The sequence below is a fragment of the Limanda limanda genome, chromosome 18 (genome assembly GCF_963576545.1).
Source record: "Limanda limanda chromosome 18, fLimLim1.1, whole genome shotgun sequence".
Taxonomy (NCBI): Eukaryota; Metazoa; Chordata; class Actinopteri; order Pleuronectiformes; family Pleuronectidae; genus Limanda; species Limanda limanda.
The window spans coordinates 181,341-201,765 of NC_083653.1; the positions used below are offsets into that span (position 1 = coordinate 181,341).

At 47.7% G+C, this 20,425-nt stretch overlaps 2 protein-coding genes across 3 annotated transcripts; one reads left to right on the plus strand and one right to left on the minus strand.

Annotated features, from left to right (window-relative positions):
• The first annotated feature begins 179 nt into the window (after window positions 1-179).
• Window positions 180-9,619, plus strand: zbtb1 (zinc finger and BTB domain containing 1). 2 transcript variants are annotated; one of them, XM_061091234.1, is made up of 2 exons: window positions 180-562; window positions 6,275-9,619. In XM_061091234.1, exon 2 carries the CDS (start codon window positions 6,279-6,281, stop codon window positions 8,319-8,321), a length of 2,043 nt encoding a protein of 680 aa, XP_060947217.1. In that variant the 5' UTR covers window positions 180-562; window positions 6,275-6,278; the 3' UTR covers window positions 8,322-9,619. The 2 variants fall into 2 exon arrangements, with proteins under 2 accessions (XP_060947217.1, XP_060947218.1); XM_061091235.1 differs by lacking the exon at window positions 180-562 and adding an exon at window positions 1,110-1,201.
• Window positions 9,620-11,183: 1,564 nt separating this feature from the next.
• LOC133024221 (myosin-6-like) lies at window positions 11,184-16,988 on the minus strand. Its single transcript, XM_061091233.1, has one exon. The coding sequence runs from the start codon at window positions 16,986-16,988 to the stop codon at window positions 11,184-11,186; it is 5,805 nt and encodes a 1,934-aa protein (XP_060947216.1).
• Between the last annotated feature and the right edge of the window lie 3,437 nt (window positions 16,989-20,425).

The window sequence follows — 20,425 nt, forward strand, 5'->3', positions numbered from 1 at the left end:
TGAATCCAATATTAATATATATAATAATATATATAATATACCTATTTTAAGAACAATCCATCAAGCAAACCGAATGAGGAATAAAACAGTTTCGATTTGATTTAATTTGAAAAGCCCTATTTTGACCGGACGCTGAGTGTCTTCTTCGTGTGTTTCCTGGCAGTGCGGAAGTAGTTTCCTCCAGCAGAGGAGCAGAAGAAGAAGCCGCTCCTTCGTCACTTTATCCGCCTGAACACAGCTCGTCTCCGGCAACAGCCTCCGGAAACACCCGGCCCATCACAGCTCGTCTCCGGCAACAGCCTCCGGAAACACTCGGCCCATCACAGCTCGTCTCCGGCAACTGCCTCCGGGAACACCCGGCCCATCACAGCTCGTCTCCGGCAACAGCCTCCGGGAACACCCGGCCCATCACAGCTCGTCTCCAGCAACAGCCTCCGGAAACACCCGGCCCATCACAGCTCGTCTCCGGCAACAGCCTCCGGGAACACCCGGCCCATCACAGCTCGTCTCCGGCAGCAGCCTCCGGGAACACCCGCTCCCCCGCCGGCCTCCAGCAGCCTCGGTGAGTCGTTGACTTTGTGCCCGGCCCTCAGAGCCTCCGGCCAGGGAGCCCCCCCGCGGCCTGCCGCTGCTGATGCGGGTTCGATGCGGGGGCGGCGGGGCTGTTTGCGGTAACATGTTTGTCAGTAACATTACAGTTACATCAACAACATCCGGTGTCGCTTTTCAAAACATTAAAAATGTTCCAGAAATCAACGGTTTAAAGCGTGTGGAGAAGATTCAGATGAAAATAATTATCTTAATTATTTTCCGTTAATAACTAAACATAATAAACTAAACGTTTATAAATATTTTCTATATATTATACAGTACTTTCTTTCTCTCTAGAGTTTTACACGTTTTATTTTGGAGGGGTATGTGCGGGGACTTCCGGCACGGGGATGCTAACCGCAGTTAGCTAGGCGCAGCTAACCGTAATCTCCATCTTAGTTTTCGGCCTCTCTCTCCTGTCGGAGCCGAAGCAGGCTCTCCTCCCCGGGCACACCGCCTCCTCTCTGCGGGGGGTCGGGCCTCGAGCTGCGGGTTTCTAGCTGCGGGTCCCCCGGGGACCGCCAGCCGCTGGATGTGTGACCTCCCCCGGTGAGACCGACCCTCCGGACCGCAGCACTTTATTAACTCTGGGTCAGAACCGAAATGAAAAGTTGAGTTCAAGTTTCAACATTTGTTCCTGACAATAAAAGTTTAAAGATCTTTTAACAAAACTCACATGACGTGTTCACACTGAAAACCGTACATGTTACAGACACGTGTTGACACCAATCATGGACATGTATCAGACAATTTTAAACTCATCAAAATGGCAAAATATCCTGAAAATTATAGCAATGAATAATTTAATTATAATAATCAAAAATTTGAATAAATTGTTGAAACAGTATTTTAGCTCCTTAAATATATCTTTGTAAACTTAAGCATGTGTTTCCTTTGTGATGCTCCAGATAACAAGCATGAAATATAATATCTGTTAGAACAAAGACAAGGGGGCGAACATGAGGTAGTGTCCAGGGACATGTCCCACCTGTCTCTAGAAGACGCCATGAGGTTGTGTCCAGGGACATGTCCCACCTGTCTCTAGAAGACGCCATGAGGTTGTGTCCAGGGACATGTCCCACCTGTCTCTAGAAGACGCCATGAGGTTGTGTCCAGGGACATGTCTCACCTGTCTCTAGAAGACACCATGAGGTAGTGTCCAGGGACATGTCTCACCTGTCTCTAGAAGACGCCATGAGGTAGTGTCCAGGGACATGTCTCACCTGTCTCTAGAAGACGCCATGAGGTAGTGTACAGGGACATGTCCCACCTGTCTCTAGAAGACGCCATGAGGTAGTGTACAGGGACATGTCCCACCTGTCTCTAGAAGACGCCATGAGGTAGTGTCCAGGGACATGTCTCACCTGTCTCTAGAAGACGCCATGAGGTAGTGTACAGGGACATGTCCCACCTGTCTCTAGAAGACGCCATGAGGTTGTGTCCAGGGACATGTCTCACCTGTCTCTAGAAGACGCCATGAGGTAGTGTCCAGGGACATGTCTCACCTGTCTCTAGAAGACGCCTTGAGGTAGTGTACAGGGACATGTCCCACCTGTCTCTAGAAGACGCCATGAGGTAGTGTACAGGGACATGTCCCACCTGTCTCTAGAAGACGCCATGAGGTAGTGTCCAGGGACATGTCTCACCTGTCTCTAGAAGACACCATGAGGTAGTGTCCAGGGACATGTCTCACCTGTCTCTAGAAGACGCCATGAGGTAGTGTCCAGGGACATGTCTCACCTGTCTCTAGAAGACGCCATGAGGTAGTGTACAGGGACATGTCCCACCTGTCTCTAGAAGACGCCATGAGGTAGTGTACAGGGACATGTCCCACCTGTCTCTAGAAGACACCATGAGGTTGTGTACAGGGCATGTCTCACCTGTCTCTAGAAGACACCATGAGGTTGTGTCCAGGGACATGTCCCACATGTCTCTAGAAGACGCCATGAGGTTGTGTCCAGGGACATGTCTCACCTGTCTCTAGAAGACGCCATGAGGTAGTGTACAGGGACATGTCTCATCTGTCTCTAGAAGACGCCATGAGGTTGTGTATAGGGACATGTCCCACCTGTCTCTAGAAGACACCATGAGGTTGTGTACAGGGACATGTCCCACCTGTCTCTAGAAGACCCCATGAGGTTGTGTACAGGGACATGTCCCACCTGTCTCTAGAAGACGCCATGAGGTTGTGTACAGGGACATGTCCCACCTGTCTCTAGAAGACCCCATGAGGTTGTGTACAGGGACATGTCCCACCTGTCTCTAGAAGACGCCATGAGGTTGTGTCCAGGGACATGTCCCACCTGTCTCTAGAAGACGCCATGAGGTTGTGTCCAGGGACATGTCTCACCTGTCTCTAGAAGACACCATGAGGTAGTGTCCAGGGACATGTCTCACCTGTCTCTAGAAGACGCCATGAGGTAGTGTCCAGGGACATGTCTCACCTGTCTCTAGAAGACGCCATGAGGTAGTGTACAGGGACATGTCCCACCTGTCTCTAGAAGACGCCATGAGGTAGTGTACAGGGACATGTCCCACCTGTCTCTAGAAGACGCCATGAGGTAGTGTCCAGGGACATGTCTCACCTGTCTCTAGAAGACGCCATGAGGTAGTGTACAGGGACATGTCCCACCTGTCTCTAGAAGACGCCATGAGGTTGTGTCCAGGGACATGTCTCACCTGTCTCTAGAAGACGCCATGAGGTAGTGTCCAGGGACATGTCTCACCTGTCTCTAGAAGACGCCTTGAGGTAGTGTACAGGGACATGTCCCACCTGTCTCTAGAAGACGCCATGAGGTAGTGTACAGGGACATGTCCCACCTGTCTCTAGAAGACGCCATGAGGTAGTGTCCAGGGACATGTCTCACCTGTCTCTAGAAGACACCATGAGGTAGTGTCCAGGGACATGTCTCACCTGTCTCTAGAAGACGCCATGAGGTAGTGTCCAGGGACATGTCTCACCTGTCTCTAGAAGACGCCATGAGGTAGTGTACAGGGACATGTCCCACCTGTCTCTAGAAGACGCCATGAGGTAGTGTACAGGGACATGTCCCACCTGTCTCTAGAAGACACCATGAGGTTGTGTACAGGGCATGTCTCACCTGTCTCTAGAAGACACCATGAGGTTGTGTCCAGGGACATGTCCCACATGTCTCTAGAAGACGCCATGAGGTTGTGTCCAGGGACATGTCTCACCTGTCTCTAGAAGACGCCATGAGGTAGTGTACAGGGACATGTCTCATCTGTCTCTAGAAGACGCCATGAGGTTGTGTATAGGGACATGTCCCACCTGTCTCTAGAAGACACCATGAGGTTGTGTACAGGGACATGTCCCACCTGTCTCTAGAAGACCCCATGAGGTTGTGTACAGGGACATGTCCCACCTGTCTCTAGAAGACGCCATGAGGTTGTGTACAGGGACATGTCCCACCTGTCTCTAGAAGACCCCATGAGGTTGTGTACAGGGACATGTCCCACCTGTCTCTAGAAGACGCCATGAGGTTGTGTACAGGGACATGTCCCACCTGTCTCTAGAAGACCCCATGAGGTTGTGTACAGGGACATGTCCCACCTGTCTCTAGAAGACCCCATGAGGTTGTGTCCAGGGACATGTCTCATCTGTCTCTAGAAGACGCCATGAGGTTGTGTACAGGGACATGTCCCACCTGTCTCTAGAAGACGCCATGAGGTAGTGTCCAGGGACATGTCTCACCTGTCTCTAGAAGACACCATGAGGTAGTGTCCAGGGACATGTCTCACCTGTCTCTAGAAGACGCCATGAGGTAGTGTCCAGGGACATGTCTCACCTGTCTCTAGAAGACGCCATGAGGTAGTGTACAGGGACATGTCCCACCTGTCTCTAGAAGACGCCATGAGGTAGTGTACAGGGACATGTCCCACCTGTCTCTAGAAGACGCCATAAGTTGGGTTCAGGGACATGTCTCACCTGTCTCTAGAAGACGCCATGAGGTTGTGTACAGGGACATGTCCCACCTGTCTCTAGAAGACGCCATGAGGTAGTGTACAGGGACATGTCTCATATGTCTCTAGAAGACACCATGAGGTTGTGTACAGGGCATGTCTCACCTGTCTCTAGAAGACACCATGAGGTTGTGTCCAGGGACATGTCCCACATGTCTCTAGAAGACGCCATGAGGTTGTGTCCAGGGACATGTCTCACCTGTCTCTAGAAGACGCCATGAGGTAGTGTACAGGGACATGTCTCATCTGTCTCTAGAAGACGCCATGAGGTTGTGTCCAGGGACATGTCTCATCTGTCTCTAGAAGACGCCATGAGGTTGTGTACAGGGACATGTCCCACCTGTCTCTAGAAGACGCCATGAGGTAGTGTCCAGGGACATGTCTCACCTGTCTCTAGAAGACACCATGAGGTAGTGTCCAGGGACATGTCTCACCTGTCTCTAGAAGACGCCATGAGGTAGTGTCCAGGGACATGTCTCACCTGTCTCTAGAAGACGCCATGAGGTAGTGTACAGGGACATGTCCCACCTGTCTCTAGAAGACGCCATGAGGTAGTGTACAGGGACATGTCCCACCTGTCTCTAGAAGACGCCATAAGTTGGGTACAGGGACATGTCTCACCTGTCTCTAGAAGACGCCATGAGGTTGTGTACAGGGACATGTCCCACCTGTCTCTAGAAGACGCCATGAGGTAGTGTACAGGGACATGTCTCACCTGTCTCTAGAAGACGCCATGAGGTAGTGTACAGGGACATGTCTCACCTGTCTCTAGAAGACACCATGAGGTTGTGTCCAGGGACATGTCCCACCTGTCTCTAGAAGACGCCATGAGGTTGTGTCCAGGGACATGTCTCACCTGTCTCTAGAAGACGCCATGAGGTAGTGTACAGGGACATGTCTCATATGTCTCTAGAAGACGCCATGAGGTTGTGTACAGGGACATGTCCCACCTGTCTCTAGAAGACACCATGAGGTTGTGTACAGGGCATGTCTCACCTGTCTCTAGAAGACACCATGAGGTTGTGTCCAGGGACATGTCCCACCTGTCTCTAGAAGACGCCATGAGGTTGTGTACAGGGACATGTCCCACCTGTCTCTAGAAGACGCCATGAGGTTGTGTACAGGGACATGTCCCACCTGTCTCTAGAAGACCCCATGAGGTTGTGTACAGGGACATGTCCCACCTGTCTCTAGAAGACGCCATGAGGTTGTGTACAGGGACATGTCCCACCTGTCTCTAGAAGACCCCATGAGGTTGTGTACAGGGACATGTCCCACCTGTCTCTAGAAGACGCCATGAGGTTGTGTCCAGGGACATGTCCCACCTGTCTCTAGAAGACCCCATGAGGTTGTGTACAGGGACATGTCCCACCTGTCTCTAGAAGACCCCATGAGGTTGTGTCCAGGGACATGTCCCACCTGTCTCTCAGACTCGTCTGAAACCTGCATCATTGAAACAGGACAAATCAAATGGGATTGTCTCCTGATGTCCTGAGCCTTCAGGACATGTTGTCTCTGGATCAGATGAACAAACCGTGTCAGGGATGATTTTCTGCTCAGTGGCGTTACATGAACCTTTCAGGCAGAAGTTCACGTGGGTTCCTGAGGTCACACTCTGATCCAGTTGAGTTGATTCAGGAGAGAAGTCTCCCCCCAGCGCCCGTCTAACTTCTGTCTCCATGGTTTCCTCTCCTGTCCGCAGGGCGATGGCGAGGCCGAGCCACAGCGACCACGTCCTCCAGCAGCTCAACAACCAGCGCGAGTGGGGCTTCCTGTGCGACTGCCTCATCGCCATCGGGGACATTTACTTCCGGGCGCACAAGGCCGTCCTGGCGGCCTGCAGCTCCTACTTCAGGATGATGTTTATCCGGGACCAGCAGGGGACGGGCCGGCTGGACCTCAGCAACATGCAGATCAGCGCCGAGTGCTTCGACCTCATCCTGCAGCTCATGTACCTGGGACGCATCGTGGTGGGCAGCTACGAGTTTGATGAGCTCAAGTCGTCCATGGCGTACCTGCAGATGTACTACATCCCTGACTCGCTGGAGGATCTCAGGGACATCAGGAGCTCCAACCTCACGCCGTCCTCCTCTGCCTCCTCCTCCTCCTCCTCCAGCTCCTCCACCGGCGCCGCTAGTGGGAAAATGATGTTTGGAGTTCGCATGTATGAGAAGCAGAAGCCTGCTGCACCGGAAGCGGAGCACTTACCGAAACCTGTCAGCAGCGGCGCCGGACGTCCGGCTGTCCCGGCAACCGTCCCCAGGCCCGTGGTGGTGGAGGAGGAGGCGGTGAACACGCCTCTGATCGCGGCCCCCCCAGCTGTGGACGGAGCAGTCGAGCAGCCATGTGACTTGAGGAAGAGGTCCAGCGGCAGAGGTTCAACTCTCAAAGACCGACCTCGGTTCGGCCGCACCTACACCTGCGATGACTGCGGCTTCGTCTTCAGCTGTGAGAAGCTTTTAATCGAGCACATCCTGACCTGCACCAACCGGAAGGCCTACCATCCTCCCAGAGGTCACGCAGAGGGCGACAACGAATCCAATAAAGCTGAAAGCTCTGCATCTGAGAGCGTTGAGGAACACAGGCTTCACTGTAAAGGCGAGGAGGAGTGGCCAGAGGCCAAGGACAACTCTGACCTCGCCATCAGGTCGGTGGCAGCTGGGACCGATGGCGAGCCCCGGTCCACTGGGAGCATCTCCATCAAGACCGAACCTGAAGAAATCCTGTTCCCTGAAATAGAAGAGGTCCGAGTCGGCGAGCGTGCCAAGAGAGACTGTAGCTCCAGGTTTAATGACGTCACACATAAAGACCCGTTGAGGGAGGGGCCGGGGTCGGACCGGGAGCCCAAGCCCAACGTCTCGGGCCTGGAGAACAGCAGCGAGCCTTCTGAAGTCCACGTGTCCAGCTGCGACGACTCGGGGATTCCTGTGAAACTTCGTAAAGTTAAAGACGAGAAGCAAGAGGCCGACGCCCCCTGTGAGCTCTGTGGCGCTCTGTTAACGGAGGAGGACCAGTCGGCCCACTACCTGTCCAACCACATGGGCCACATATGTGCCTGCGGACGCTGCGGTCAGGTGTTGATCAAAGGGCGGCAGCTTCAGGAGCACGCGGAGCGCTGTGGAGAATCACAAGGTGGTGAGTCGGACTCCTCGCTGCTGGAGGAGCCGCAGGGGATGGAGGAGGGGCTGCTGGAGGCCGGCGACCTGGCCTGCCCTCACTGCGGCCTACTCTTCCAGAATGAGGGCGTGGCGCTGGAGCACGCCTTGTCCTGCCACGACCAGGAGCTGTTCCGCCCGGTGCTGATGGAGGAGGGCGCCGAACCAGATCACCGCCGCAAACACTTCTGCAGCATTTGCGGAAAAGGCTTCTACCAGCGCTGCCACCTGCGGGAGCACTACACCGTCCACACCAAGGAGAAGCAGTTCACCTGCCAGACCTGCGGGAAGCAGTTCCTGCGGGAGCGCCAGCTCCGCCTCCACACAGACATGCACAAAGGCATGGCGCGCTACGTGTGTCCGGTCTGCGACCAGGGAACCTTCCTCAAGCACGACCACGTCCGACACATGATCTCCCACCTGTCCGCAGGAGAAACCATCTGTCAAGTTTGTTTCCAGATCTTTCCTGGTGGAGAGCAGCTGGAAAAACACATGGACGTCCACCTGTACATCTGCGGCGTCTGTGGCGAGAAGTTCCGCCTCCGTAAAGACATGAGGAGCCACTATAACTCCAAACATACCAAGAGACTATAGAATCATCCTTAACATCCTCTTATTCTAGTTTATGACCCAAGAAAGCCATAACTGTGAGAACAAACGTATGCACTTGAACCCCAAAAATCTTAATCTGCACTTTTAAAGTATATGCATAACCCATGCGCTCGTACTGCGAAAGCAGCCGGGCTTTTATTTTGATAAGATGCCGTGGAGGTCACATGTTCACAGCTTTAAGTCTGGACAATCTGAGTAGTCACACTCTTAAAGACCCCCAAAGACCCCCAACTGTTTATTCCTGTACCGTCCAGTGTCAACCAATCATTTCAACACTAGAATGCACCAAAGTCACCTTGGCAGGTGGAAAGAGACAGAATGGACCACAGGTCTGCTGGCCTGTCCAGGAAACTCCCATCATGCATCTGTCCCAGTGTGAGCTGCTGGTATCACCAGCAGTGAGGGAGAGAAACGTTTACTGTCAGGAAAATGTTTACGTTTTTTAGCTCTGATGTCCCAGAATCCTAAAATCTGAAGATGAACGTTGCAAGTTTTTCTTTCTGGAGGAATAAGATTCTATTTGCTGATTCTGTGATTGGTGCCTTTGCTACAACAGCTGGAGCTGCAGTGCACGTCTGTTTCTTTACTGTCTTCTTCAGTGATGCATGATGGGGGATGGGTGGGATACTCCCCAGGTGAAAGATTATAAAGAAGTTAAACACTAGCCATGATGTTCTGATTACTGTCTGACATCTTGACTTCCTTTCTCCTGATGAGTCGTAACGCTGCTTTCATCAAGGTCGTCGAGCTTCACATGTCATCACTTCCTGTTTATATAAACAACTTTCACAGCATAAAGAATCCTAAACCAACACTTCAGACCATCCCGACTCCTGAAGGTCACAACTGTCGCACACAGTTCACATTCAGTCTAAACCATTTCTAACCCAAACCAGTTCCAAACTAAACCAGGTCCAAGCAACTCTAACCAGATCAGAAAACGTCAACTAGTCTCTGAAATCCCAAACCAGGTTCTGACTGACCCAAACAAACCAAGGCACTTTAGAGTCGCTCAATGCAAGAGGACTTTAGCTGAATCCAGTTCAGAATCCACCGATACCAGTTCAATCAAATGAAGTTTAGTGAATCCCAGGCTACTTCAGACCAGACCAGATCCGCCCTCTTCTGGCTCAGTACTGAACATACAAGTGTCGTCATTAGACTCGAGGTTTCGCCTCATGTCGGCGTCAAGTTTCTGATGTTTTAGGAAAATGTCTGATGTCTGGAAAATAAAACGCCTTTTTCTTCAGTTCTTAATAAACAAAGTGTCTCGCTCCTCACTTTTTACCTTATATCTTTATTTGCGTGTGTTATAATATCTGTAACACTTATTTAATACATAGATAATTGATGGATAATAGACTATTACTTAAAGCTCTATCAGTATTAATGTGATTATAAAATATATATATTATTTTAAAGTGTGTTGTTTTAACGGTTTCTGTTGCAGTTCATTGTCTGTCCACACGGGAGCGCTGTTTACTCACTCTTAGTACATTTACTAGAGTACTGTACTCAAGTCAGAAGTGGAGACTGGATACAAGCAGAGAGTTACTGTAGTGGATAATTAGCTCTGCTGTTTAACTCCACTGCTGATGCAGCACTTGACTGAATATTACAAATAAACAGGATGTAAATCAAATATTTTATTCTAGTATAGAACACAGATTGCGTGAAAGCATTCATCTTGTTTTGGAAGCAACAGCAACATTTTTAACATGTTAACTTGTTTAACCTTTTTTCTATTGCAGCAGCAGCAGAATATATTTTCTCTGAGGATTTAGACAAATTAATAAATTCAGTGCATCATGATGGATGTGATTAAATTGAATGAACAACAACATTCTATGAAACTACAGCAAACGTTACTTTCTGTACTTGAAGAAATCAAATGGTTTGTATTTATTGAGTGTTCTAAAACTACATCAATTATCATAAAAATCATGAAATATTAAATAATAGACCCAGTGCTAGAAGAGGCAATTAATTATATTTGTATTGGTTTGTTCAATAAACTATTTTTGCTTTTGCAGTTACAGTCAATTGCCAGTGGGGGGGGCTGGCAGATTTTTTATTTTTCACAGAAACAGATGCAAGAGCAGGAAAGAGGGCGGACACAGTTTTATTGAGATGCAGAAACGAGGTGAATCGGACAATAGACTGTATTTAAAGATGAATAACAAAAGGTTGCAGCATAGGACATTAACCCCACATCCTCCATGTTAGTGGAAGGGACATGGACGATTCTCTAAGTCACAGACTTTTGTTTTAGACATTTCCAAAACTTGATGAATGAACTAAAATAAAAGGCATTTAATCCAGTTGAATTTTAAAGGCCAAATCCTAACATAATGAGGGCAGGACGTTATGATGCATAGAGAAACCCACCAGTTGAAGGGTTATGGTTAGCTCGACCCCATGTTCAAATCAAATCGTTGATGTTCCTTTCCATCGTCCACATAAACGTTCACACCAGATACAAACAAAACAGCAACATGTTTTTTTTAAATGTTCTTAACAAAACAGCACAGTGGGGATCAGAGGTCAAAGGGGAGAATTCTACTGCTAATGTCAGATCAGAAAAACAATAACTGCTGCGCTTAGCTTCAGCTGCAGATCTCCAATCGCCCACAAGCAGGAACACCTGTCAATCAAATCAGACGGACGGCATTATATCAACAACAAAAATAAACTGTTTAAATCTGTGATGTGATTTTAAAAACATTGGAACACAAACTTCCAGGAGTTGTAAATTTGTACGTGGTTAACTGGACTTAAGTAAGATAGGTTTAACAGAATTCTTGTTTGAGTGACCTCACCTGTGATGTGGATCCTGGGACCTCCTCACTCATCCAGGCCCTTCTTGGAGGATCCATCCCTGGTCTTTGCCCTCAACTTGTTCACCTGCGAGTCGGCGATGTCGGCTCTCTCCTCCGCCTCGTCCAACTCGTGCTGCAGTTTGCGTAGTTTGGCCATGTTGGTGTTTGCCGCCTCCTCAGCCTCCTCAGCTGCGTGTTTGTAGGACTTGACCTTTAGCTGTAGTTTGTCCACCAGGTCCTGGAGGCGAGCCATGTTCTTGCGGTCTTCCTCAGTCTGGTAGGTGAGCTCCTTGTTGCGGCGTTCGTACTTGCGAACCCCTTTGACAGATTCGGTTCCCCTCTTCTGCTCGGCCTCCAGCTCGTTCTCCAGCTCTTTGATGCGAGCCTCCAGTTTCTGGAGCTGCTTCTTGCCGCCCTTCATGGCAATTTGCTCGGCCTCGTCCAGACGGTGCTGCAGGTCTTTGATGGTCTGCTCCATGTTCTTCTTCATGCGCTCCAGATGGGCGCTGGTGTCCTGCTCCTTCTTGAGCTCCTCAGCCATCATGGCTGCATCTGTGATGGCTTTCTTTGCCTTCTCCTCAGCATTGCGATTCTCCTGTATGGCCTCCTCGGTCTCATTCTGCAGGTGGAGGAGATCTGTTTCCTGCTTCTTCTTCTGGTTGATCAGGCTAGTGTTCTGGGAGTGTAGAAGTTGCATTCGCTCACTTGCGTCAGTGAGCTCCTGTTCAGCAAGTTTCCGACTTCTTTCCGTCTGCTCGAGAGCAGCCCTCAGTTCATCAAGCTCGGCCTGGATCAGGTTGTTTCGTCGTTCAAGGAGAGCGATGTTCTCTCTCAGGTCATCGTTGCCATGCTGTGTATCATCCAGCTGCAGTTGAGTGTCCTTCAGGAAGGCCTGGAGGCTCTTGAGCTGTTTTTGGGCCTCAGCTGCCTGCCTGTTAGCTTGGCAGAGCTGAATCTCCATCTCGTTTAGATCCCCTTCCATCTTCTTCTTGACTCTCAGGGCCTCATTGCGGCTCCTGGTCTCAGATTCCAGAGAGGACTGAAGTGACTCAAGCATGCGTTGGTAGTTTCTCTTGGCCTGATCCATTTCCTCGTCTTTCTCAGCCACTTTCCGCTCCATCTCGGCCTTCACCTGGTTGAATTCAAGTTGAGCTCGCAGGATCTTGCTCTCTTCATGCTCCAACGAACCTTCTGCCTCCTCCAGTGCCGACTGGAGCTCAGCCTTTTCTTGATCAAGCTGCTTCCGGATCTTCTCCAGTTCATGGGCACTTCTGCCACCTTCTCCCAGCTGGTCAGTGAGATCCGAGATCTCCTCCTGGAGGTTTTTGTTCTCTCTCTTCAAGCTCTCGAGTTGATCAAGACTCTCTTCATAGGCATTTCTCAGTTTGAAGAGTTCAGTACTCAGAGACCGAGCCTCCTTCTGGGAGGCCTCCAGCTCACACTGTGACTCCTCAAATTTCTGCTTCCACTCTGCCAAGACTTTGTCAAAGGCTCTTTGCTTCTTGTCCAGTGCAGCAGATGCTGCATTGGATCTCTCGAGGTCCAGCATTAGGTCTTCGATCTCATTTTGGAGGCGATGTTTGGTCTTCTCAAGAGATGAACACTTTGCGTTCACTGCCTCAATGGCCTCCTCTGCTTCCTGAAGTCTCTGAACAAGCTTCTTTTTGGCTTCTTCCAGCTCTTCTGTTCTCTGAATTCCATCAGTTTCATATTTTGTCCTCCATGCTGAGACCTCTGTGTTCGATTTGGACAGAGCTCTCTGCAGCTCAGCCTTTGCTTCCTGCTCTTCTTCAAACTGTTCTCGGAGCAGATCACAGTCATGACGAGCAGACTGCACAGCATGGGCGAGGGCATTCTTTGCCTTGATCTCCTCTTCTAGCTGTCTGCGTAGATCTTCTACCTGCTGGTTGTACGAATTCTTCCCTCTAGTAAGCTGTGATATCAGACACTCCTTCTCCTCCAGCTGGCGTCCAAATTCCCCGTTCTCAGTGAGCAGCTTGGCCCTCTGTGAGTTCAAGTCATTGACACTTCGTTGAGCTTCCTCATATTTACTCTTGTACTCATTCATGTTGTCTTCCATCGTACGACAGATCTTCTCAATGTTTGACTTGGCCTTCACAACACTCTCCATGTTAGAAGACAAGTCATCCAGCTCAAGCTTGAGCTCACTCTTTTCTTTTTCCAGCTTCTGCTTCACTCGCTGCAGGTTGTCAATCTGCTCACCCAGTTCAGCGACACTGTCTGCATGTTTCTTCCTCAGGGTGGCAGCAGTAGCCTCATGGTGGAGAGTGGATTCTTCCAGTTCCCTTCGCAGCTTCTGAAATTCAGCATCTCTTTTCTTGCTCAGCTCCACCTGAGCCGATGTTGCTCCACCTGCTTCTTCCAGGCGTTCACTGATGTCCTCCAGCTCGCGGGAAAGATCGGAGCGCTGCTTCTCCACTTTGGCCCGGGCTGCACGCTCAGCGTCCAGCTCTTCTTCCAGCTCCTCAATTCTCGCCTGGTTTTCTTTCAGCTTCTTCTGGAGCTGAACCGAAGCCACCTGTTCATCTTCTAGTCTTGAAATAATTTGGACAACTTCAAAGTCTTTTTTCTTGAGCTTTTCTTCCAGCTGTTGTTTATCATTCTCCAAATCCATCAAACCCTCCTGGGTCAGTTTCAGGTCTCCTTCGAGCTTCCTCTTTGAGCGCTCAAGGTCCATCCTGACTTTCTTCTCTTGCTCCAGCGAGCCCTCCAAATCATCTACCTGTTGCTCCAGCTTAGCTTTAGCTTTGTTTAAACTGTTGGCCTTGTCCTCTTCACTCTGAAGGTCATCCAGTGTCTGCTGGTGAGCCTCCTGCAGTGCCTTCTTCTCTTTGGTCAGTTTCATGACGGTCTCATCCTGGGAAGCCATTTCCTCCGTTAGGTTTTTCACCTTATTCTCTGTAGCGTGTTTCTCTTTCTCAACTTTGGCCAGAGTCAGCTCCAGGTCATCGATATCTTTCTTCAACTCGGAGCATTCATCCTCAAGTTTGCGTTTCTTTGCTGTGAGGTCTGCATTCAGCTCTTCTTCATCTTCGAGTCTTTCTGTCAGCTCCTTCAGCTTGGCCTCCAGTTGAATCTTGCTCTTTATAAGCTGTTCACAGCGTTCTTCAGCGTCTGTCAGAGTATCCTGTTCAGAGTGGATTTGGAGAGTCAGATCATTCTTCTCTTGGAGAAGAGTCACCATTTTCTCCTCTATTTCCTTTCGTCTCGCTTCGGATTTCTCCAGCGCTTCTTTTAGCTTGTTGAACTCGTCTTTCATGTTGGCCATCTCTTTCTCGGATTCAGCGCTCTTTAGCAAAGGTTTGATCTTGAAGAACAGCTTCATCCAGGGCCAATTCTTTACACCAAGGAAAGAGCGAAGGTTCCACTGGATGACCATTAGAGCATCCCTACGTTCCACTAGTTTAGCAAACTGTGCCCTCATGAGGAGAGCCCGGGCATTAGCCTGGATCCTGGTGATGATCCGAGAGAGTTGCTCATCTCGCATTTCCTCCAGAGTTCCCAGCAAGCCAGCTTTGAAGAAAACCTTTGTGTGGCCAAACCTGTACTGAGTGTGGTCAATGTCAAGTGATCCCAGCAACTTCTCAGCACTTTTCTTACAGTCGATGAATTGACCCTCAGGAATGGCAGAGGCATTAAGGATCCTGTACCGCTGTTTGAAGTCGCCATAATGCACCCTGTTTGGGAAACCCTTCCTGCAGATTCTGATACCTTCTAGGACACCGTTACAGCGCAGCTGGTGCATCACAAGGCAGTTGTCCATGACTCCTGGGGTTTTCTGATCATTAGGAATTAGACAGCGGACAAAGTGAGGATGTGTGGTCTTTAGGTTGTTCATTAGTTTATTCAGGTTTTCCCTGTGAAGTGCAGACACCGTCTGAAATGAGGAGCCTTTCTTTTTGGCTCCTTTTCCACTTCCCTTGTCACCACCATCAGTCCCTGAATAACTTGAAAACAACACACTGAGGAGCTTCAGAGAAGATTTCTGGTAAAGACCGACCACGGTTTCATTCAGGGGATCTTTGTTTTTGACCAGCCAACCACCAATGTTATAGTCCACAGTACCAGCATAGTGAACCAGGGCGAAATGAGCCTCTGCTTTCCCCTTTGCTGCCTTCGGCTTCTCAAACATCTTGTTCTTGCCCAGATGATTATCGTAGAGCTTGGACTTGAAAGTCTGGTCACTGGCTTTGGGAAACATGCATTCTTCCTCCAGAATTGACAGGATCCCAAGCGGCTTCTCAATTAGGTCGATACAAGCTTGTAAGTCCATCCCAAAGTCAATGAACTCCCAATCAATCCCTTCCTTCTTGTACTCCTCTTGCTCCAGCACAAACATGTGATGGTTGAAAAACTGTTGCAGTTTCTCGTTAGTGTAGTTGATGCACAGCTGCTCAAAGGTGTTTAAATCAAAGATCTCAAATCCAGCTATGTCCAGCACTCCTATGAAGTACTGACGGTGCTGTTTGGTGGCCAGGGATTGGTTAATTCTCACCACCATCCAGTTAAACATCTTTTCATACACTGACTTGGCCAGAGCACCGATGGCGTAGTAGACTTGGTCCACACTTTGGCCTTTGGTGACATATTCATTTCCTACCTTGACCCTGGGATGACACAGGCCCTTGATGAGGTCGGCAGAGTTCAGCCCCATCAGGTAGGTGGATTTATCAGCAGCCTCCGTCCCGTCAGGTTCACCCTGCTCCTCACGCTGCTTCTGTTTGAACTTCATGTTGCCGTAGTGCATGATTGCACCAGTAAGCTTATAGACACCCATCTTCTCTTCTGGAGTGAAGCCGAGCACATCGAAGGCACTGTCGGTGGCCATCAGCTCCTCCGAGTCATCGATGGAGGCTACGGTTACCTCTCCTTGGGAGATGTAGGAGTAGTCGTACGGGTTGTTGGTGATCAGCAGCATGTCCAGCAGCTCTGGCTTCTGATTGGACAGGATCTGGTAAAAAATGTGATAGTTCCTCTCAGCCTTAAGCTGAAAAGTGATGCGTGACTTCTCCAGCAGGTAGGTCTCGATGTCGGCAGATGACAGTTTGCCAGTCGTACCAAAGTGAATTCGAATGAATTTTCCAAAACGAGACGAGTTGTCGTTTCTCAGCGTTTTGGCGTTGCCGAAGGCCTCCAGTGCAGGATTGGCCTGGATGATCTGGTCCTCCAGTGTACCCTTGCTGGTGTCTTTTTTGCCTCCACCACCGACAGCTGCGATGCTGGCAAAGTACTGGATGACTCTTTTAGTGTTCACAGTCTTTCCTGCTCCGGATTCTCCGGTGATGAGAACAGACTGGTTCTCTCGGTCAGTCAGCATGTACTGGTAGGCGTTATCAGAGATTGAGAATATGTGAGGGGGGGCCTCGGTTCTCTTCTTCCCCCTGTAGGCAGCCACCACCTCAGAGTCGTAGACAGGAAGCATCTTGTAGGGGTTGACGGTGACACAGAAGAGCCCGGAGTAGGTGTAGATCATCCACGCTGCGTAACGCTCTTTGAGGTTGAACAGCACGGCGGGCTCATGGAGGAAAGTGAACATTGCCATGTCTTCAATTTTATCAAATTTTGGCGGGTTTTGGGGGTGAACATCAGACTCCTTCACCGTGACAGTTGTTCCATCAGCCTTCTTGACAGTCACCATCCCTCCATCTTTGCTCTGGATTTGTCCCTTCACATATTCAACTTTATCGTCCACTACAAAACATTCAGTCTTGATGTCAAAACGTCTGGTCTGAGCTTCAAGACGCTCTTTGTCTGACTTTCTTAGGAAAGGAGCCGCTTTCCCAAACTCCGCCATCAGAGCGTCTCCCATGTTTGACGGTGGAGGTCGTCAGCAGTCTTAACCGAGAACAAACACAGAAGAAGATCTGCACAGTCTTTGCTGCCGGGGGCCGTTTATAAAGTGTCACTTGGGACCAAATTAGGAGATAACTGCTGAAGAAAAGAAAGGTCAAACTAAATTTGTCCTGGGACATTGAAGCGCCTGGAGGGCAGATTCAGGACCTTTGGCTGTTTAAGTCCATTTAAGGAAAGTAGAGTTTCAATGCTTATCTGGATGCAGATAAAGACTCGGACACTTCTTCATTTAGAATTGACTTACAGGAACAGAACTAATCTCTGTGTGCTCTACAGTTCAATCATTGCAACCATCAACTTTTTATGTCACTTTTTATTATTCAAAGAAAATGTTGCTGACTGAAAAGTTCTTGACCCAGTTAAGTGTTTAAAAAGCCTTCTCACCTCTTAGTACATTTTATTTCATGTTTATTTTGATGGAAATACTAAATTCAGTGCATGAGTTTGTTTATTTATTTGAACTTAATTAATTTATATTTACCTAAATAATTTCAAATGTATCAATTCAGTTTGATTCAGGATTTGTTTTAATGTTTGTTCTGGAAACAAAATATGAGGCTAGTGAATAAACATGTGTGAAAAATAATGCAATGATTAAATGTGTGTTAAATCTCTAAAACTAAACATTTTCAAATTCACAGAAGGTTTAAAGTTGGTTCTGACGTTTCTGATAAAAAGAGCAGAGCAGAAATAGATTGAAATGTGACACGTGTTTTGTGATGACTCGAGTGTGTGTGTCTCTTTATCTCGGAGTCTTGACTCAAATAGAAACTCGTATCTTCAGGGCTGGAACCCGAGCGAAGTCAGGTTGTGTCGACAAACATTTAAACCCAACTGAGGCTCAAATCAAAGTGAAGATTAATAAAGATAATCAGTATTATTGTGTTAATGTTTCAAGTGTGTCTGTTGAGAAACAAACTTTCATCTTTTAAATACATGTAAAGAAGGTAAATGTAACTTTTACTTTAGAGAAAATGTTAAATAATGAATGAATTTTTTTAACAGATGTTTGTGTGTTGAAGAAACAAACAAATGTCAAATTTTCACTAGAATTCGTCTTTATTTTCTTCTTTGTTCTTGTAACGTGACACAAACACACAATCATTAAAACAACTTTGTGTTATCTCAGAGTTTCTTTGTCCCGATAAACTCAAACAACCTTCTTCTTCATCACTTTAGATGTTTTGTGTGAAAATCTAAATCTTAATCATTTAATCCAATTTAGAGATTTCAAAATGAAACAAATTATGTATAAAATGAAGAATAAATGTCGTGGTTCAGTAATAATAAAATCATTGACTGATTTATTTAGAAAATGATCATGAACAAATAGATAAAGATTCATTATGATATTTTTGATAAAGTAAATTTAGATAAAAATATAATATGTGCAGAGTAACCTTGGACTGATGAAAAAACAAACATGTATGACAACAATATTTTTAATATTATTTCATAAAAAGCTATACTTTGATAATTGATTGTGTTTTAGTCAAATGTATTTATATATTCCCATTTTAACTAAAGATGATCAAAAATAGAAGTTTGTGACAAACAACAAAAAATGTAAGTTTGAATTTTTTATTCTTTCACAAGAACAGCCATTGTAAATCAATCATTTACATTTTTAATACTTGAACAAAGTTCTTCTAAAGCAGCATTTATTTTGAAAATATTCGATGATATCCCTTCCTGCTCTGGGGTGACAGGTCAAAGTTCATGAGTGTCAGTGTTCAGCCGGGCGCCGTGCCGCCATCGTTCGGATGATTTAACTTGTCTCATGGTTGATAGAGGTCTGATAGGCAACGGCAACACTTGGTATGTGATTTGGATGTTGAGGTCCTTCGTTGCGACCAATGAGAGACAGGCTCTCAGCGGCTCGTACACTCTCTGGTTTCTAGCAGGATAACAAAGGATAAAAGTCTGTGGTTGTTTCCCCACTCAGAGGAAAAACGTGTGTGGGCGATTCCACGCAGTCGTATGGAGAGTGGAGGCTCCCGAAAAACTGTCTGTTCTATTGGTTCAAGTGAGGCTGGAACTGAGTGACCCGGGAGGACTCCAGCAGCCCCCCCAGTGGTCGGGCTCGTTGCCGTGGCGACAGGCTGCTGGAGACGGAGAGAGAGCTCAGTGTGAAGCCTCACGTATGAACAGTGCTGTGGTGGTGTTTGTAGATAGCAGAGAGAAAGCTAACCAGCTACTGGAGAGGGGAGGGGTGATTAAGGATCCTTCACACCTGTGTTGTCTCTGGCTAACCCTGTGAAGAAGATCCTGATCTCTAATGTTCCCCCGTTCCTGAACAATGAGTTACTAGAGAAAGAACTGACGAGACATGGACAATTAAGGATGGAAGAGGAGGAGGAGGAGTTTTTGATGGAGGAAGAATTTCAAAAGCTGTCGGCCAAAAGAAAAAACCCAGAAAATAAGACAAATGTCGAAGGTAAACCCACCGTTTTCTTCCGTGTATGATTACTCTGTCAAAGGAATGCAGCAGTTTTTACAAGAAACTAAGGGCATGAGAAATGTTAATATAAGCGACTTCTACCTAGATCCGAGACATTTCATTGAATCAGCGAAAGGCTTCATGTGGAGTTCTGAAGGTAGCGGCCAGCCGACCTTCACAGATCAGGAAGTTTACCGCCTGAAGAAGCTAATGTCTAAAGCCCGAGCCCGACTGGCCCGTGAAGACAAACTGGAGAACTGGAGGGAAACTGTTTTAATATGATGTGTTTTTCCTTTTATTGGCTCAAGCATGTTTGATATGTTGTAGTAATTTGTTTGTTGGAACTTCACTGAGACAATAAAAGTGACTTAAAAAATCTCTCTCTCTCTCGAAGGTAGGGGGCGGAGTTTAGTTTGACTGACAGTTCCTACACACAGACCCACACTGCTCTCTCTCTCTCTCTCTCTCTACAGGCCTCACTCGCCCCTCAGTCAGATATGACTCAACTTAACTTTGTCTGAGATTCAAATCGAACAAGTTCAGTTTTTTAAAGGTTTTAAATCTAACTCAGGTTGTTTCTATGGAAACAGGCGTGACCTCACCGGTTACAGACACGTGACAACAATGGAGTTTTAGGATAAAAACATGTTTTTTCTGTTTTGTTGGTCTGAAGAATCATTCACCAGTTTCTTCAGTTGTGTTGGATTCTACTCAGACGCTGTTTACCCCTGAATCTCCACAAGTGTTTTATTACATTATGACATGTATTGTAATGTAAGTGTTTTATGAACTCAAGCACTTCCCCCCCGCTCCATCATAGTGCTGAGGAGACAGATATTTCTCTTAATCTTTTTCCACAGATAACACAAAACAAATTCAGTGAAAAAGTTGCTTTATTAATGATTCAAATGTGACAAATAATGAGGAACAGAAAGTGCAGAAGATGTTTTACT